The following is an 18,687-nucleotide window of genomic DNA, read 5'->3' as shown; positions in this document are numbered from 1 at the left end:
CGTGTGCCTTTTCTGCACACTCTGTATACACGCGCGCACACGTAGTAGAGGTGCGTGTGCCTTTTCTGCACACTCTGTATACACGCGCGCACACGTAGTAGAGGTGCGTGTGCCTTTTCTGCACACTCTGTATACACGCGCGCACACGTAGTAGAGGTGCGTGTGCCTTTTCTGCACACTCTGTATACACGCGCGCACACGTAGTAGAGGTGCGTGTGCCTTTTCTGCACACTCTGTATACACGCGTGCAAACGGTCAGTAGAGGCACGTGTGCCTTTTCTGCACATTTGTATAGACGTACGCACATGTCAGTAGAGGCGCGTGTGCCTTTTCTGCACACTTGGTATAGACTCGCACACATGGTCAGTAGAGGCGCATGTGCCTTTTCTACACACTCTGTATAGACGCGTACACAAGTCAGTAGAGGCGCGTGTGCCTTTTCTGCACACTTGGTATAGACTCGCACACATGGTCAGTAGAGGTGCATGTGCCTTTCCTGCACCCTCTGTATAGACGCGCGCACACTTCAGTAGAGGCGCGTGTGCCTTTTCTTCACAGTCTGTATAGACGCGCGCACACGTCAGTAGAGAAGCGTGTGCCTTTTCTGCACACTTGTATAGACGCGCACACACGAGAGTAGAGGCGCGTGTGCCTTTTCTGCACACTCTGTATAGACGCATGCACAAGTCAGTAGAGGCGCGTGTGCCTTTTCTGCACACTTGGTATAGACTCGCACACATGGGCAGTAGAGGTGCATGTGCCTTTTCTGCACACTCTGTATAGACACACACACACGTCAGTAGAGGCGCGTGTGCCGTTTCTGCACACTTGTTATAGACTCGCACACATGGTCAGTAGTGGTGCATGTGCCTTTTCTGCACACTGTATAGACGCGCGCACACATCAGTAGAGGCGTGTGTGCCTTTTCTGCACACTTGGTATAGACTTGCACACACGGTCAGTAGAAGTGCATGTGCCTTTTCTGCACACTCTGTATAGATGCGTACACACGGTCAGTAGCGGCGCGTGTGCCTTTTCTGCACACTTGTATAGATGTGTGCACACGTCAGTAGAGGGACTCTGCTCCTGACTGTGTTTCACTCGGTGTTCGAGGCTTGTCCATGCTGTGGGTTGGGTGCCCATTGTTTGTTCTCTTCGTTGTTTAACAGCGTTCTGTTATGTAGATAATACTGCTGTTTTATGTATACATTCACCAAGTGATATGATTATTTTCACTTTTTGACTGTTATGAATCATGCTGCTTAAACTCTTTCCTCCAAGACTTTGGACGTATGTTTTCATTTCTCGGGGGTAGGTACTGGCAAGTGGGTTTTTATGGTTTTGGTACTTAACTGGAGAATCACGTGGACAGAGGAGCCTCGCGGGCTGTGGCCCATAGGGCCACAAAGAATCGGCCACGACTGAAGCGACTGAGCAGGCAGTGAAGTTTCTGTCCAGAAGCGGGTCAGCCTGTCCTCCCACCACCAGAGTGGGATTGTGCCCGAGTCTTCACCAAAGCAAGCACTTCAAAAAACATTAAGTATTTGTCTGTTGCTTAGGCAGTTATTGGTATTTCTTTTTAACATAACTTTTATCTTGTTTTAAAAATAACATGTTTACTAAACAAAACTGAGGAAAAGTATAAAAACCTTTGTAGTCAAACTGCTCAAAGAAAACCAATTGTGTTTTGGTGGATAGCCCTTTGGTTTTCAGTGTACAGGTCACTCCGTGGTGCCTGATTCTTTGCGACCCCATGGACTGTATAGCCCGTGGAGTTCTCCAGGCCAGAACACCAGAGTGGGCAGCCTTGCCCTTCTCCAGGGGTTTTTGGTGTGGCCATGTGCCTATCAACCAAAGCAACCAAAGCTTGTGAGCTGTGCCTTTTCAGGGACTTAACTGGGTTTGTATGACTTGCTTGACCAAAGATCTTGAATCTTTACCATTTTCTATGAAAGTGAAAGTGAAGTCGCTCAGTCGTTTCCTACTCTTTGCGACCCCATGGGCTGTAGCCCACCAGGCTCCTCCATCCATGGGATTCTCTATGACAGTAATTTATTAAACCTTAGGAAAAAATGGTATTTATGGCCAGGTCTTCCTGGAGGAAAGAGACTTTAACTAAAGTTAATGGAGTTTACACACCACTGTTTTAAAACAGTTGATTGTTTCTGGAAGCTACAGGCCGGCCCGTAGGTGTGTGAGGGCTCATGCAGAGCCCCTGTGCTCCCTGCCTCCACCTCAGAGTTGGCCTGAGATGCGGGCCTCAGCTGGGACGTCGCCCCTGGGGGTGTGGGGGCGGTCCTGCAGAGAAAGTCGCAGGAGTGAGGAGGGGCCCACCTGGGTGACTCCTGTGCAGGGCCCCGCACCCCCCCACCGCCCCGCCCCGGCGACTCCTGCTCAGGGCAGTCTCCTGCACCTGCTGACGCTGGTCAAGGCGATTAGAGGAGCACTCGGAGGGCTTCTGAACTCAGAGGAGTTAATCTGTGGAGAGAGCTGTAAGTAACTGTGTGATGACGAGAAGAAAGTCCAGCCCCTGGTCGTTTCAGAGCGGGGGTGTGGGGCGTGCCTGACCAGTGCCGCCGCTCAGGAGACGTGTCTGTGGGTAGGTGCTGCCGAGCTTGATGGTGACACAGGGCCTGGCGTAATCAGAAGGGGTTTCACGTACTTTCTAAGGGAAATAAACCTGACTTTTATGTTAGGCTCGTCCCAAAACTGTTTTACAAGTGCGACCAAGGACAAGCGGACCCAGTGGTGGCCGTGGCACGAGACCAGAGCAGTGTGTACCTGACGCTTCTCATGCACGAGACGCAGCCTCCCTCCCACTTCTCCGTCAGCGCCGTAACCAGGTATGCTAAGCAAGGCATGTGGGCACTCATCGAAAGCTTGCATTTTCTAGAGAAAATGCTTTAGTGAGGGTGTCTGAGCAGGTGGGCTGCCTTCGATAGGATGCTTCTGTCTCTCAGGGTTTACCACCAGCCTCTTTATTTAGGTTCTGCTGCAGCCACGCAGCAGTGACATCACAAGTCTTAAGATTCGTTTGTTACGAGCCACATACTGACAACTGTATTTTTCTGTAGGACTCTAATGCTCTATCTTGTCCTTAAAGTTTTCACTTTCTCTGTGTTATCTAAGAGTATGGTTATGTAATAGCGTTAATTTTAGCAGGCTCTTAAAGAGTGTCAGTGTTATTTAGGGTTATCCACTAGTTAAGTGATTAGCAATTATTATTCACATTTTTTTGTGAAGGTCTTTAAATACAATTTCAAATGACTAAACAGCCCTCTCTCTGATTCTCAGATGAGTGGGATAGACTAAAAGTAATCATCAGAAATGCTTTAATGAAGTTCTGATTTTCTTTAAAATTTCAGTTTGCCAGGAAGGTTGCAGAAATGATAATAAGACTATTATGCTTTTAAAGAATTCTCTGTGTTTTAAATGTTATTTAAAAAATTAGCTTTTATGTGATACTTTTTTCCTGAATGGCATTTTAAAAAAATACGTGGGCTAAATGACTTTTGAAGCCAAAATGTCCATGTGACAGTTTGTTCTGAATTTGAAGCTCAGCTTGTCAAATTTTGAAGCTATTTTTTCTTAATAAATATCTCTTCTAATGCACAGGTTGTTTAAAAACATGGAAATAATTTTTTTCCTAATTTCCTTTTTTTAACCTCAAAACTGGCATTTTCTTTCTTTGAAAAGATTCAGGATAAATGTTCCTTTAAGATAAGCAGAAGCAATATAAGAATATTTCATTATCAGGAATTATACAAGCTTATGATAAGTAACTTGTCAACAAGGTTGCATCTTCTAAATGTCATTAGATGCCAACAGAGATACATATAATATTTTATTAAAATTGGTTAGTAACTACAGCTGTGAAAATATCCAGTCCAAACTCGGACTGTCCTCCCGACATTCAGCTTTGTTCAGCTTGGTTCTTGCATGATAAGCACAAATCCCGGTTTTGCGCTATACTTGCAGGATTTATGTAAGGAGATAAAATGTGTTCTCCTTAGTGTGTATCGTTGAGTGTGTCTGTGGACAAGACCCGAGGGGAACAGAAGTGAGTCGACACTCACCCTGCCTGGGCTTCCTCTGTGTGGTTGGGGAATTAGAATTTGTATGTAACCATTAGGAGGGATTGAAATTCATGTGTGCCGTGAATGGAATGCGGAAAAAGTGACAGTCTTGTAGTAGGAAAGGACTTTGTTTTGTTTGGAATCAGGAGTAGATTCCCATTGGACATAATGTAAAGCTTGAAAACGGGCGGCTTTGAATCGGCACGCAGGCTGCAGCCGAGGCTGTGTTGAGGGGAGTGTTGATCCTCTGGTGTGGTTGGGTGTTGGAGGAGGGACGGGTTGTTTCATCCTTCTTTATAGAATAATGACCACATTTATTTCCAGTTTTCCTGTAACTTAAAAAGTCAAGACTGCTTTAACTTCTTGTGGCCTTTAATCTTAAGTATTTAAACGCCATTTGAATTCTGAGAATGTCATAAACTTTAATGGGAGATTTTAAGTCTCTCTGTATCTTTCTCGTTAGAATTTATAGAGGCTATAACCTGTTACCAAGCATCACAGATGTCACTCTGGAAAATAACCTCTCTAGAGTCATTGCAGCGGTTTCTCATGAACTGATCACATCGACCACGAGGGCACTCACAGTAAGTCTCTTGGTTGGGCCAATGAGTTAATTTCAGTAGTTTTGTGTGGTCTGTTCTTCATGATAGGATACTTGTATTAGAGCTCTTACATGTGGGCTTCTGTTAATAAAACCCTGGTTTATTCCAACGAAAATGGAAACAACTATTTTCAGGTTATTAAAGTAATACATGTTTATTTAAAAAAAAAAAACATTCAGCCCATCTGGGAAGAAATAATAATGAAAAACTACCGTAATCCAAATTGGTAGTATATCAGCAGTTTAAAATATCTCTAAAATAATTGACTCAAGGACTTTATAATATATATGAAGAGGAAGAAAAACTTGGAAATACTGACGAAGATTTTTGTGTCGTGTGATTATCTGTATCATTACTTATGATGCTGAAAGTGCAAAGAAGGCTAATGTCCAATAATTCTCTACTGGATAAATTCTGAAGATGCCTAAATTCTGTATGGATGCTGAAGTGTTTATTTGTGCACCTGTTAGTGCGGTGCTTTGCAGCATTTGTAACAGTCTGTAGAGGGAGCCTCTAGGCGATAATACCGAGTGAAAAACGCACAGAACGGAACCGCGCGCTGGTGTGTAGTGGTGGTGAGAAGCAACGTTCACGGAAACACCTCTCTCACTCAGGAGGATAATTGGCAGAAAATTACTAAAATTAATTTTAGAATGTAGTTAATTAGTAATTAACTTAGTAATTAATTTTAATTACTAAAATTAATTTTAGAACTAAAATTAACTTTATGAATGGTTATTCTTTTTAAGATATCACACATTTTCTAAAATGAACACATGTAATTTCCATAATCAGAAAAAAGAATGTTAACATGAAAAGTGGTGCCAGTTCACTGAGTTAGCAGCTTAAACCTTGTCCTTTATTTTCTGTGACAGAAGGAATGCTTTCCTGTTGTAAAAACTCAGACAATTGTGATTAGACTCTCTTGATACTATATAAGTGCCTTTCAAACTTAAATACTGTTTGGGCTGTCTGTAGTTTGGGCTTCCCTTGATTTGTTCAAAATGTTATAAATTTTATCTGTCTTTATTGTGACCTCCATATGTCAGACACTGTTCTAGGCTTGGGATGTAAAAACAAGAAGAATCCTTGCCCTGTGGTTCTTTAAGTCTGGTCAGGAAGATGGACATTAATTAGCTTGAGCTCAGGAATGGCCGGTGTGGGGTAGGGGGAAGAAGCGGAGAAGGGGAGAAGGGAATTCCAGCTGGGGGGCGGAGGAGGGCACAGGAAGATTAAAGCCAACTAGAGGAGGTGCCTCCCTGCCGGCCTCTCCTCCCTGGATGTAAGGACCCTCCTTAAACCTGTATCTCGGTTGTCCAGCTGTGTCTGAATTCTCCGGTGTGAACTTGTTCTGTGGGAGGGCAGATGTCCTGTGCCTGGGTACAGAGCCCGACTTTATTTTCATTGTTCGTACGTTTTATAAAGCGTAAAAGGACGGTCAGTGTAATGAACCCTTTTGGTGTGATCTTACCATTCCTTTCTTGTTTAGTTTGGATGCTGTGAAGCTCTGTGTCTACTTTCAACTGCCTTCCCAGTTTGCATTTGGAGTTTGGGTTGGCACTGCGGGTATGTATTTCCTTGGCACATGACTACAGTCATGTGATACAATCATGGTTATACGGATCCTTTTTTTTTCTCTTGTGAAGTCTCTCATCAGTGTTACCTTTTGGGGAAACACCCACTGGAATATTTGCTTCTCCCGGTTAGTTGTGTTGGATGCTAGTGACAGGAGACTTGGAAGCAGTGAGTTACTTGTGATTCTTTTCGATGTGAAATGCTCACTCATCAGCATTTGGAGGATTTGAGGGTGTGACTTGCAGTCTCATTGAAGGGAATTTGCATACACTGGCAAAATACTTTTCTAATTGGCTTGATTCTCTCCAAAATTATTCACTACTATTAAAAATTTAGAAACTTTCTTTGTTTGAAATCAGATGTGATCTATCATGCAAAGTCGTGATCAGTTACAAGAGTCTTTTAGGAACTACTGTACTTACATTAGCAGTTCTCATTTAAAAATGAAAAGGATTTTCCTCCCGTAGATGGCCCTAATGAAGTGAAGTGAAGTGAAAGTCGCTCAGTCGTGTCTGACTCTTTGTGACCCCATGGACTATACAGTCCATGGAATTCTCCAGGCCAGAATACTGAAGTGGGTAGCCTTTCCCTTGTCCAGGGGATCTTCCCAACCCAGAGATCAAACCCAGGTCTCCCGCATTGCAGGCAGATTCTTTCCTAGCTGAGCCACCAGGGAATCCCAAAAATACTGGAGTGGGTAGCCTAGCCCTTCTCCAGTGGATCTTCCTAACCCAGGAATCGAACCGGGGTCTCCTGCATTGCAGGTGGATTCTTTATACTTTCAATCAGATCTTCTCCCTGATTTCATTTCTCAGGTGATTTTTATGGACCTGTGGTTACAAGAAAGATGCTAGTTTACAATTTAGTAAAATCGCTTTATGAGCAGCCATGAAATGAATAGCCATAATCTTCTGTTTGGTTCATAAGAGGAGGCAAGACTTAGCTCAGCATTGTTCTGTAATTTGATCCCGCTTCCAGAGTGCCCCCGCTGAGTGCCTCAGACGAGTCCAGGAAGAGCTGCACCGTGGGGATGGTCTCGATGATCCTGACCCTGCTGTCGTCTGCCTGGTTCCCGCTGGATCTCTCCGCCCACCAGGATGCTCTGATCTTAGCCGGGAACTTGCTGGCAGGTATCGGCCCTGAGTTGAAACACTTGGCTGTGGGTAAACTCACCTCTGATTTCATTTGCACGGGCACTGTGTGCAGGCATTGTCTTGGGTGCCCGGGCAGTAAGGAGGCAGTGAGAGGGCTGCGTGCTCAAATGTAGGAGTTCATAAGGACACGTGTCAACGCGGCGGGGCGCGATGCTCCCCACGGGGGATTAGGACAGGGACAGGGTTTGTCGACTGGCAGGAAAGGGCACAGCGCGCAGGGTGCTGCACGGGACGTGGAGCAAGCTGCGTGTGGCGTCGGAGCTGACAGTTTTGGATGCCACGTGAGTGACGATGAGGATGGAGAATGTGGCCGGCGAGCAGTCTGTCTCCAGTAGTGAGAACTTAGTCCGTTTGCTCTGGGAGGTCACTGGAGAGCTTCATGAAAGGGACTAACAATCGGGTCAGTATTTTAGAAAGACCACTTGGCTTATGCGAATACAGATTGGAGAAGTTAGGGAAACTCGTAGTTAAGGCAAGATGGAGAGAGTCTGAACAGGGTGATGGTTGTGGCTTGTGTTGAAGAAACCAATTAAAAGAGAGTAACGGAGACAGAATCCGCAGGTCTCGATCGCCAGGTGAACTTGAGTTGTCTAGGTCAGGAAGGGGACTGTCGTCCTGGGGGTATATGAGGGTGGGTTCATGGCAAGTGGGCACACAGGGAAATGTCAGGTTCCTGTGGAACCCAAGGCATCAGCTGACCCCAGGGGTTGTCCAGCAGACACCCCATGTGGACGGGTTTGAGTGACTTGGTCTTGCCCCCTGCCCTGGTGCTGGGGGATGACATGTGTGCCCGTATCGCAGCCAGTGCCCCCAGGTCTCTGAGGAGCTCGTGGGCCTCTGAAGATGAGGCCAGCACGGCAGCCACCAAGCAGGAGGAGGCGTGGCCGGCCCTGGGTGACCGGACCCTGGTGCCCATGGTGGAGCAGCTCTTCTCCCACCTGCTGAAGGTCATCAACATCTGCGCACACGTCCTGGATGATGTGGCTCCGGGACCCGCAGTGAAGGTAACGCCTCACCTGGGCAGCTCTTCCCGCAGCTCGCGTGGTGCGGGGGCTCCCAGACACGCGGGTCTCCCCAGTGCAGCCGCCTGCTTCCGGGCTCTCTCTAGCCCCTCCCTGCTGCCTCGGAGTCCATTCTGATGGCAGCCCTTAAGCCCCCGTGTCCGCTTTGCAGGCAAGGCTCCAAGGTGTAAGGTGACTTCTTAGATCTTGAATTGGGCAAGCAGCGAGCCAAGGTGCCTGTGCCTCTGCCTCCCGCAGTGCGGGCTGGGGCTCTGCGTTCTCTCATGGGTGTGCACAGTGTGGACTTCATGAAGAGTCTGGGTTTGTTGCTGCCTAGCTCAGCTGCTTGTTGGCTGTGACCTTGAATAAGTCCCTTCATCATTGCTGAGCCTGTCTCATTTGAAATGGAGTTCGGAGCATTGCTCCCTACCCTGCTTCATGCCCTGGCCCCCGGAGGGTGTCCCAGTGCTCACTCTTGGAGGTGGCAGGCCTGGACTCCCAAAGCCTCCTGCAGCCCCTGTGGCCTGCTGAGGCCTCTCCGGCCTCTGGCGTTCACGGTGCTCCCATTAGGAAGTGCTGGGCCACCTCCCACCATGGATGATTGTCGTGTGGATTAAAGTAGACAGTGTGCGTACAGACTCTGAGCCCCACAGATGCAGATTCAAACAAAAGAAATGAATTCCATGGGTTGACTCTTTTCCACAGATGGGTGAAGCACACAATAGCCTAGTTCTCGGTTTTGTGTTGGTTACATTTCCTTCACAGTGTCTTGTGTTCTGTTTTAGGCAGCCCTGCCTTCTCTCACAAACCCGCCTTCTCTGAGCCCAATCCGACGGAAAGGGAAAGAGAAGGAGCCAGGAGAGCAGGCGTCTGTGCCTGTGAGTCCCAAGAAAGGCAGCGAGGCCAGTCCAGGTGTGAGGCCGGTCGGGGCGAGGGCCCGGGCTGGGAGGCGGGCAGGGTGGGGCGGGGCAGGGGCGGGGGCCGACTGTGTCACAGCGATTAGGACCCAACACTTCTGGTCAGGTCCGGGCTGATGGATGACGTGGAGTTTGGGGAATAAAATGCATAGAACGAAACCACAGAAACGGTTTCCCCAGGTGTGGTTTCCGGTGTTAACTGCTAAGAGGACACAGAGCACACTTTGGCCTTGAGCACGTCTGAGTGTGGTGTTCTAATTATTCGGGGTCCCAGCCGTCTACAGGTGCCCGCCCTGTGCTCCCTACGCCCTGCGCCTCCTCCCTTCTGCTCTTCTCGTTGATTTTCAGGAAGGGAGGCGATGTAGACGGCTGGGAACAGAGGTAGTGGGTGAGACTAATGAAGTAGGAAGTGGAAACCCTCCATTAGGAAAGGCCGCATAGGGAGGAGAGTGGGGATGAAATCATCTGAGTGAGCCAAACCTGAAGAATTCACAGATGCTAGCTGGGCAGCAGCAGCAGCAGCAGCAGCAGCAGCAGCAGCAGCGGGGTCTCAGGCCAGAGGGGCCAGAGTGCCCGTGGGCTCTGCCTGTGACAGGTGCCGTCTGTGCCCCTCACGGTGGGCATTGAGGGCAGGCGACTGGACTCCACCACACGTAGTCACATGCCACCTCACAGTGCTGGGGCCGCACGTGACTCTTCCATTCATTTTTGCTTATAAAGCGTTCATGTTGAGCATTTTATTATTGTTGGAAGTTTATTCCTTCTTTCAGCTACACTGCATGGCTTGTGGGATCTTAGTTCCCTGACTAGGGATTGAACCTGGGTCCTTGGCAGTGAAAACACCGGGTCCTGAGCACTGGACCGACAGGGAGTTAGTTTCCTGTATAAAGCATTTGAAAAGATGCTGTTTTCTAAGGATTGCAGTTCCACTGGGGATTTAGCATCTAAAAAGCTTCAGAACTATGCAGATTTAGTCATCAGTATGTGACTGGTCATCTTTCTGATGATTGATAAACTAAGGACCCCAACCACCCATCTGTAAGGCCTTGTAGCATTTTGTGTTTAGTACCAGCTCAGTGATAGCGTGTGACCCGCGCGGTCATCCGTGCATGCTCACTGCACCCCTGTTGACTTGCTTACAGGGCTCGTGACCTCAGTCAGCTGGGGGCCATCCCCCTGGTGCCCCTGGGAGCCTTGTGCTCTGGGGGGTTTTCAGATTGACTGAAGGCCCTTGAGCCGGTTGTTCCTCTGAATTGCAGCCAGGCCAAAGCAGACACCTCCAGCATCACGCTTGTCTTCTCTTTCTCTTTTTATTTTACTGTATTATCTTTGGGAGGTGCTCAGAGTCTACTAATGTTTAGTAGTCAGTCTCTTACTACTTCTAATTAATCAAAAAGGCAGGAAAAGGTGGCATTTTATCCTCAGTTCAGTCGCTCAGTCGTGTCCGACTCTTTGCGAGCCAATGAATCGCAGCACACCAGGCCTCCCTGTCCATCACCAACTCCCGGAGTTCACCAAGACTCGCGTCCATCGAGTCAGTGATGCCATCCAGCCGTCTCATCCTCCGTCGTCCCCTTCTCCTCCTGCCCCCAATCCCTCCCAGCGTCAGAGTCTTTTCCAATGAGTCAACTCTTCGTATGAGGTGGCCAAAGTACTGGAGTTTCAGCTTTAGCATCATTCCGTCCAAAGAAATTCCAGGGCTGATCTCCTTCTAGAATACTTTAAAAATAATTGTTACAGGGATCTCTTTTAAACTTGGCAAGTGTGTCCTTTTGATGTGAAAGTGTATCTTGTCTGTGTGAAGCCTCTCGGCCACCTGAAACCTCGGGGCCTGTCGCCACAAACAAGTCCTCGTCACTGGGAAGCTTCTGTCACCTGCCTTCTTACCTCAAACTGCACGACGTCCTGAAAGCCACTCACGCCAACTACAAGGTACTGCTTCTGTAAAAATACCCTTGCTCTCACACATTTCAGGGGACTGTCGACATATTTCCTACAATTGTAGCTTACAGACATGTATAAGTGAGAGGGCCTTAGGGATATGAGTTACGATTAGCTTTTTCGGCTTTGTTTATGATAGCTTCCATCATACAAAAGGTTAGGATTTTTACTGGGAAAGTGATGTCTTTATGATCTATTGGTGCTGGGTCTGGGCTTCCCAAGAGCACCCACGTTCAGAGATCGGCTGGACGGACTCCTAGGACTCAGCACGTGGTCGCGCTCGCAGTGCGGACTCCTCACAGCGGGGTAGGGAGGACACACGGCCAGCCCGTGATGGGGAGGATGCAGGCGGAGTCTGGAGCAACCTCTGCCCCCATGAGGCCACGAGGACCACACCCCCACCACTCACTAGAGCAAGTGTGCGGCCATGCTAGGAGAGGAAAGCAGGGGTCCCGCCTGAACACGCGCATCCAGACAGGCCGGCACATTGAGCCCCCGGCTCTCAGGAGGGCTGGTGTCCGTCCAGCGGACGGCTTCCCGGCCGAGCTCCCAGATCCCCGGGCCAGGCCTGCGGGCGGGTTTCTGGAAGGACAGCCATCTCCTCTCTTGACTCTTCTGCATGGGTATATTTCTCATTCTGAGAAAGAGATTTTTTCCTTTTCCAGCAGTGGTTAGATTTTACTTCACTGAGCAAATTGCTTTCTACTTAGTGTAGTGTCTTTGCGAGGGTTTTGCCGGTTTTTATTTTCAGTCTCTCCCTCTCACCTTTGTTCTTACATGTTATATCTTTGGGCCCGATCCTCCTCTCCATCTGTTAAATGGGGGAAATTGCTGCAAAATTGACTTAAGCTTGGCCCTTTAGGATCTTAACTTAATACCTCTTAGACTAATTTAATATTTTGCCGTACCCAGACTAAAAGGCTGTGTCCGGATCTGATAATGGTTCTTCCAGGGGTCCTAATGTGTGTGGAAGAGCTGTGCTTGTGCTCAGTCGCTCAGTCATGTCTGATTGTGACCCAATGGACTGCAGCCTTCCAGGCTCCTTTGTCCATGGGGTTCTCCAGGCAAGAATGCTAGAGTGGGTTGCCACAACCTCCTCTAGGGGATCTTCCTGACCCAGGGATCGAACCCGGGTCTCCCTCATTGCAGGCGGATTCTTTACTACCTGAGCCACCAGGGACACCCTGGTGTGGAAAAGGACTTACATTCAATTTTTTTTTTTTTTTTTTGCTGCTTATCAGGTACTGGTTACGATGGGCATTAAGCATTTTTTCTCATTATGATAGAAGGTTAGGAATTATTTCTTTCAATAGTGTCAAATGTAAGTTGGAAGATGCCTTTGAAAATCAGTTTTTATGTAGCTATCTGGAAGAGTAATTTCCTTTCCAAGGCGTTTCCCCAGTGCTACAAGCAAACAAATAGAAGCCACCCCCACCCCACCCCCACCCCCACCAAGATGAGCCTTGGGCTGCCTGGTGGAGCACAGCTGCCAGCGCAGACCGTGGTTCTGTCTCAGGTGCCGGGAGGCTGCCGCCCCAGCGATGCCTGTTCTCGTCTCCCTCCTCACCCCCAGGTCACCTTGGATCTTCAGAGCAGCGGCGAGAAGTTTGGGGGCTTCCTGCGCTCTGCCTTGGACGTTTTGTCTCAGATTCTGGAGCTGGCGACGCTGCAGGACATCGGGAAGGTTTGTGTTTCCTGTCTTCTTATTGAGCCGTGGCTGCCACGCCTGAAATGCACCTCTGCGCCAGGTGCCTTGGAGTGGGAGCCCACCATGCTGGCACATTTGGGAAGCAGGGAGCAGGTTCTTCAGTCTGGGCACCTGAGTCTGATTTTCATCTTAGCCTCACGTTGAGGGGAGTTCAGTTTGTATTCTCCTTTCACAGTTGAATTAGAAAATTACTGGGTTTAAAACTGTTGAATCTTTTGCCTTCTCTGACCTGCTGCATGTTGAAAAGTCCAAGCAGTCACAGTGAGGGCTTGTTCGGTGGCGCTTTAGGAAGGAGCAGAGCTGTGCTTGAGGCTTGTGGACTTTGGTGCTGAGCCTAGTGACTAACCTCTGCCCGCCACCCTCCTGTCGTGGGGACCTGGTCAAGCAGACGGGATAGTTAAGGGGCCGTGCAGTGACTGCCCCTGTTGTGTCCACATCCAGATGTGACAGTCAGCACCTTGCCCACTTGCTCTGGTGTGTGTGGACCCACCTGTCCGGCTGGGGCATCGTGGTGTCTAATGAACTCCACAGTGAGTTTCCGAAAGCCCACGCTGAACATGGGCTACCGTGCAGTTCGCTGTGCTCATTCTCCCCGTCTTTCTCTCAACGTGCGTGAAGCTTACCTGGTCTCAGTCATTGTACACATTGTCTTCTGTTTCTTGTCTCTTGTACTTTTCCCACATGTCAACTCAGAAGGGGGTGAAGGAGTGCTCAGTCCAGGGCTAAGTCTTCCGCCCGAGGCAAGGGCTCTCTGGCTCAGCCCGGGGCTGCGAACCCACAGGGAGAGGGGTCACTGTCCGGGCCTGTGTGAGCTCTGAGCGCTGCTCCCTCTGCCCGCCTCCTCCCCGCCCAGCGTTGCGGGGCCTCCTCAGGTCCTCTCTGGGAGGCCACCCTTCTTTGGAACCCTCACTGAGTCCGTTTCCCGGACTCCCAGCTCCTTCTCGACTCGGGGCTCCTGGTCTCTGCTCCGTCCCTCGTCCTCATGCCCCTCCTGGGAGCTCTCCGAGGGGCATAGTGAGCAGGGCATAGTGAACAGGGCAGCCGTTCGGCTGACCAGCTTGTTTCCCATCTCTCAGGGACTCCTGTCCTCTGGTGCCTGGTGATCACGGTCTTGGAGCTGTGGTTTCATGTATTGTCTGGCTTTTTTGGTGGTTTGGCTGTGGGATAAATGTAGTCCCTCCTACCCCTTACTGGCTGGGAATGGGGTGTCCCTGTTATCCTGTGATTTTATGTTCTTGCCTGGGACTTGGTTCCTTGTTACCCTGGACTCGCAGAGCCAACAGCACCAGCCTCTTCTCAACCTGTTCTCAGTTTCTTAGCCATGCTGCGTGGGGCCACCCAAGGCGACAGGTCACGGTGGAGAGTTCTGACAAAACGTGATCCGCTGGAGAAGCGAATGGCAAACTACTTCAGCATTCTTGCCTTGAGAACCCACGAGCAGTATGAAGAGGTAAAAAGATAGGACACTGAAGGATGAACTCCCTAGGTCAGTAGGGAGTTCAATATGCTGCTGGAGATCAGTGGAAAAATAACTCCAGAAAGAATGAAGAGATGGAGCCAAAGCGAAAACAGCACCTGGTAGTGGATGTGACTGGTGATGGAAGTAAAGTCCAATGTGGTAAAGAGCAGTATTGCATAGGAACCTGGAATGTTAGGTCCATGAATCAAGGTAAATTTCAAGTAGTCCAACAGGAGATGGCAAGAGTGAACGTCAACATTTTAGGAATCAGTGAACTAAAATGGACTTGAATGGTGAATTTAATTCAAATGACCATTATATCTACTACTGTGGGCAGGAATCCCTTAGAAGAAGTGCAGTAGCTCTCACAGTCAACTAACGAGTCTGAGATGCAGTACTTGGGTGCAGTCTCCAAAGTGACAGAATGATCTCTGTTCGTTTCCAAGGCAAGCCATTCAATATCACAGTAATGCAAATCTATGCCCAAACCAGTAATGCTGAAGAAGCTGAACGATTCAATGAAAACCTACAAGACCTCCAAGAATTAACACCCAAAAAAGGTGTCCTTTTCATCATAGGGGCCTGGAATGCGAAAGTAGGAAGTCAAGGGATATCTGGAGTAACAGGCAAGTTTGGCCCCGGAGTACAAAACGAAGTAAGGCAAAGGCTAACAGTTTTGCCAAGAGAATGCACTGGTCATAGCGAACACCCTCTTACAAAAACACGAGAGAAGACTCTACAAATGGACATCACCAGATAGTCAGTGCCGAAATCAGATTGATTATATTCTTTGCAGCCAAAGATGGAGAAGCCCTATACAGTTAGCAAAAACAAGATCAGGAGCTGAATGTGGCTCAGATCATAAACTCCTTATTGCCAAATTCAGACTTAAATTGAAGAAAGTAGGGAAAACCATTAGCCTATTCCGATATGACCTAAATCAAATCTCTTACGATTATACAGTGAATATGACAAATAGATTCATTCAAGGGATTAGATCTGATAGACAGAGTGCCTGAAGAACTATAGACCGAAGTTCGTGACATTTTACAGGAGGCAGTGACCAAGACCATCCCCAAGAAAAAGAAATGCAAAAAGGCAAAATGGTTGTCTGAGGAGGCCTTACAAATAGCTGAGAAAAAGAGAAGCGAAAGGCAAAGGAGAAAAGGAAAGATATAAGCATCTGAATGCAGAGTTCCAAAGAATAGCAAGGAGAGATAAGAAAGCCTTCCTCAGTGATCAGTTCAAAGAAATAGAGGAAAACAACAGAATGGGAAAGACAAACGATCTCTTCAAGAAAATTAGAGATACCAAGGGAATATTTCATGCAAAGAAGGACACAATAAAGGACAGAAGTGGTATGGACCTAACAGAAGCAGAAGATATTAAGAAGAGGTGGCAAGAATATACAGAGGAACTATACAAAAAAAGATCTTTATGACCCAGATAACCACGATAGTGTGATCACTCACCTAAACCAGACATCCTGGAATGCAAAGTCAAGTGGGCCTTAGGAAGCATCACTATGAACAAAGCTAGTAGAGGTGATGGAATTCTAGTGGAGCTATTTCAGATCCTAAAAGATGATGCTGTGAAAGTGCTGCACTCATGCCAGCAAATATGGAAAACTCAGCAGTAGCCACTGGACTGATAAAGGTCAGTTTTCATTCCAATCCCAAAGAAGGGCAATGCCAAAGAATGTTCAGACTACCTCACAATTGCACTCATTTCACACACTAGCAAAGTAATGCTCAAAATTCTCCAAGCCAGTCTTCAACCCGTGAACTTCCTGATGTTCAAACTGGATTTAGAAAAGACAGAGGAACCAGAGATCAAATTGCCAACATCCGTTGGATCATCAAAAAAGCAAGAGAGTTCCAGAAAAGCATCTATTTCTGCTTTATTGGTTACACCAAAGCCTTTGACTGTGTAGATCACAAGAAAATTCTTCTGTGGAAAATTCTTCAACAGATGGGAATACCAGACCACCTTACCTGCCTCCTGAGAGACCTGTATGCATGTCAAGAAGCAACAGTTAGAACCAGAGAGGGAAAAGTGGTTCCAAATTGGGAAAGGAGTACCTCAAGGCTGTATATTGTCACCCTGCTTATTTAACTTCCATGCAGAGTACATCATGAGAAACGCTGGGCTGGATGAAGCACAAGCTGGAATCAAGATTGCCGGGAGAAATATCAATAACCTCAGATATGCAGATGACACCACCCTTATGGCAGAAAGTGAAGAAGAACTAAAGAGCCTCTTGATGAGAGTGAAAGAGAGTGAAAAAGTTGGCTTAAAGCTCAACATTCAGAAAACTAAGATCATGGCATTGGTCCCATCACTTCATGGGAAATAGATGGGGAAACAGTGGCTGACTTTATTTTCTTGGGCTCCAGAATCACTGCAGATAGTGACTGCAGCCATGAAATTAAAAGACACTCCTTGGAAGAAAAGCTGTGACCAACCTAGACAGCATATTAAAAAGCAGAGACATTACTTTGTCAACAAAGGTCCGTCTAGTCAAAGCTATGGTTTTTCCGGTAGTCATGTATGGATGTGAGAGTTGAGCTATAAAGAAAGCTGAGCGCCAAAGAATTGATGTTTTTGAACTGTGGTGTTGGAGAAGACTCTTGAGAGTCCCTTGGACAGCAAGGAGATCCAACCAGTCCATCCTAAAGGAAATCAGTCCTGAATATTCATTGGGAGGACTGATGCTAAAGCTGAAACTCTAATACTTTGGCCACCTAATGCAAAGAACTGACTCATTGGAAAAGACCCTGATGATGGGAAAGATTGGAGGCAGGAGGAGAAGAGGACGCAGAGGATGAGATGTTTGGATGGCATCACCAACTCGGACATGAGTTTGAGCAAGCTCTGGGAGAAGGACAGGGAAGCCTGGCTTGTTGCAGTCTGTGGAGTTGCAAAGAGTCCAACATGACTGAGAGACTGAGCTGAACTGAACTTAGTTTCTGGATTTCCCTGGTGGCTCAGGTGGTGGTGTCGGCTTGCGGTGCAGGAGACCTGGGAATGCACAGAAAGCATTCCAGGTGTATTTGTTAAGAGACAGGATTATTAGATAGCTTGTGATATGAAAGACTCTGGTTGAATTCTTCCAGTTAACACTTCTTAGTTACCTGCTATGAGCGGTGGCGTGGAACAAACTCAACCCTGCAGAGTATACATACAGCCTTGGACATCTGGTCCAGGGGAGTTAATCGGAATATTCAGCATACATGGGCCTGAGTATATGAAGTGAACAGAAGTCTGTCACTGTTTAGTGCAGGAAGTTGCATCAAACGAATGAAGCGAGTGGCCTTCTCCCTGTAGTTGATGTGCCGCGAGCAGTGGCTGGAGGCCACGTGGCTGTGAGGAGGGGCTGCCGCTGGCAGTCGTGGACCGGCTCTCGTCCCCAGGGCGCCTTGTCTGCCGAGAGCTCGCGTACGAGGCTGGGAAGCACCTGTGAGGGCAGGCGTTTGAAGGCAGTCGTGGTGGTCATCTTTGCAGGCTGTCAAGACACATCCAGGACTTTTTGTGGCAAATCACACCTGACGTAATATGTGTTGCATTCAGCTGACCGTCTGCAGGTACCCCTGAGATGCAGCTCCCCTGTGGACTCTGACCTCCTGCTCTGAGAACGGAGCTGGACGCAGAGGGCGCGGCAGATCCTAGATGTCCTGTGTCTGGACGAGTGAGCCAACGAAGGCATGAATGTAGAAGCGCGTGAAAGGAAGGCCGAGAGCCTGGGTTTCAGTGCTTCATACTGTCTCTGGCTGTGATAAGTGAGAGCCTGCTCTGAGTGTCCTCTGGTGTTGATGGATGTTCCCAGTTTAAATGGAAGCACTCCTGTGTGCTGTCCGTGTGGGACTGCGGCAGCGAGTGGTCTGTGACTCGCTTCCTTTAATGCCTCACACTTCTCCTTTCCAGTGTGTTGAAGAGATTCTGGGATACCTGAAGTCTTGCTTCAGTCGAGAGCCAATGATGGCGACCGTGTGTGTTCAGCAGGTAAGCAAGGAGCTCCCGGGAAGTCCTTCTCCCTGCACGTCGCTGGCGCGCAGCCTGGCGCTCAGGAGGTGTTGCATGCGGCAGCTGCACCAGCCCGCCTCTGCTCGCTCGTTCTCGGGCCAGGAGGCTGCTTGTCCCCTGCGCCCCTGGAGGAGGGGTTCGCCCTTGGGGACAGGCTCCCATCCCCCTCCTGCTGTCCGAGCGCCCCTCCCACGTCCGTACGGCCGGAAGTCTTGCTCGTGCATCCAGTTC

The 18,687-nt window shown here is 48.4% G+C and overlaps 1 protein-coding gene and 3 non-coding genes across 5 annotated transcripts in view; all 4 read left to right on the top strand.

The window, feature by feature from the left end:
• Positions 1 to 18,687, top strand: part of HTT (huntingtin) — a 123,716-nt gene that overhangs the window by 55,825 nt on the left and 49,204 nt on the right. For both annotated transcript variants that reach the window (XM_024993718.2, XM_002688430.6), the window contains 9 exons: positions 2,697 to 2,843; positions 4,540 to 4,660; positions 6,168 to 6,244; positions 7,232 to 7,383; positions 8,209 to 8,411; positions 9,194 to 9,320; positions 11,130 to 11,257; positions 12,840 to 12,950; positions 18,358 to 18,435. In XM_024993718.2, the coding sequence (XP_024849486.1) occupies positions 2,697 to 2,843; positions 4,540 to 4,660; positions 6,168 to 6,244; positions 7,232 to 7,383; positions 8,209 to 8,411; positions 9,194 to 9,320; positions 11,130 to 11,257; positions 12,840 to 12,950; positions 18,358 to 18,435 (1,144 nt within the window). The remainder of the gene's footprint in view (positions 1 to 2,696; positions 2,844 to 4,539; positions 4,661 to 6,167; positions 6,245 to 7,231; positions 7,384 to 8,208; positions 8,412 to 9,193; positions 9,321 to 11,129; positions 11,258 to 12,839; positions 12,951 to 18,357; positions 18,436 to 18,687) is intronic.
• On the top strand, positions 314 to 386 carry MIR2450D (microRNA mir-2450d). Its single transcript, NR_129537.1, has one exon. It is a non-coding gene; the product is annotated as a microRNA mir-2450d (primary transcript).
• Positions 423 to 495, top strand: MIR2450B (microRNA mir-2450b). The gene has a single exon (NR_031191.1). It is a non-coding gene; the product is annotated as a microRNA mir-2450b (primary transcript).
• Positions 693 to 765, top strand: MIR2450A (microRNA mir-2450a). The gene has a single exon (NR_031192.1). It is a non-coding gene; the product is annotated as a microRNA mir-2450a (primary transcript).

Source organism: Bos taurus, chromosome 6 (genome assembly GCF_002263795.3).
Source record: "Bos taurus isolate L1 Dominette 01449 registration number 42190680 breed Hereford chromosome 6, ARS-UCD2.0, whole genome shotgun sequence".
Classification (NCBI taxonomy): Eukaryota; Metazoa; Chordata; class Mammalia; order Artiodactyla; family Bovidae; genus Bos; species Bos taurus.
Note: the sequence above shows the minus strand (reverse complement) of the source record. Positions and strands in the feature narration are given on the sequence as shown.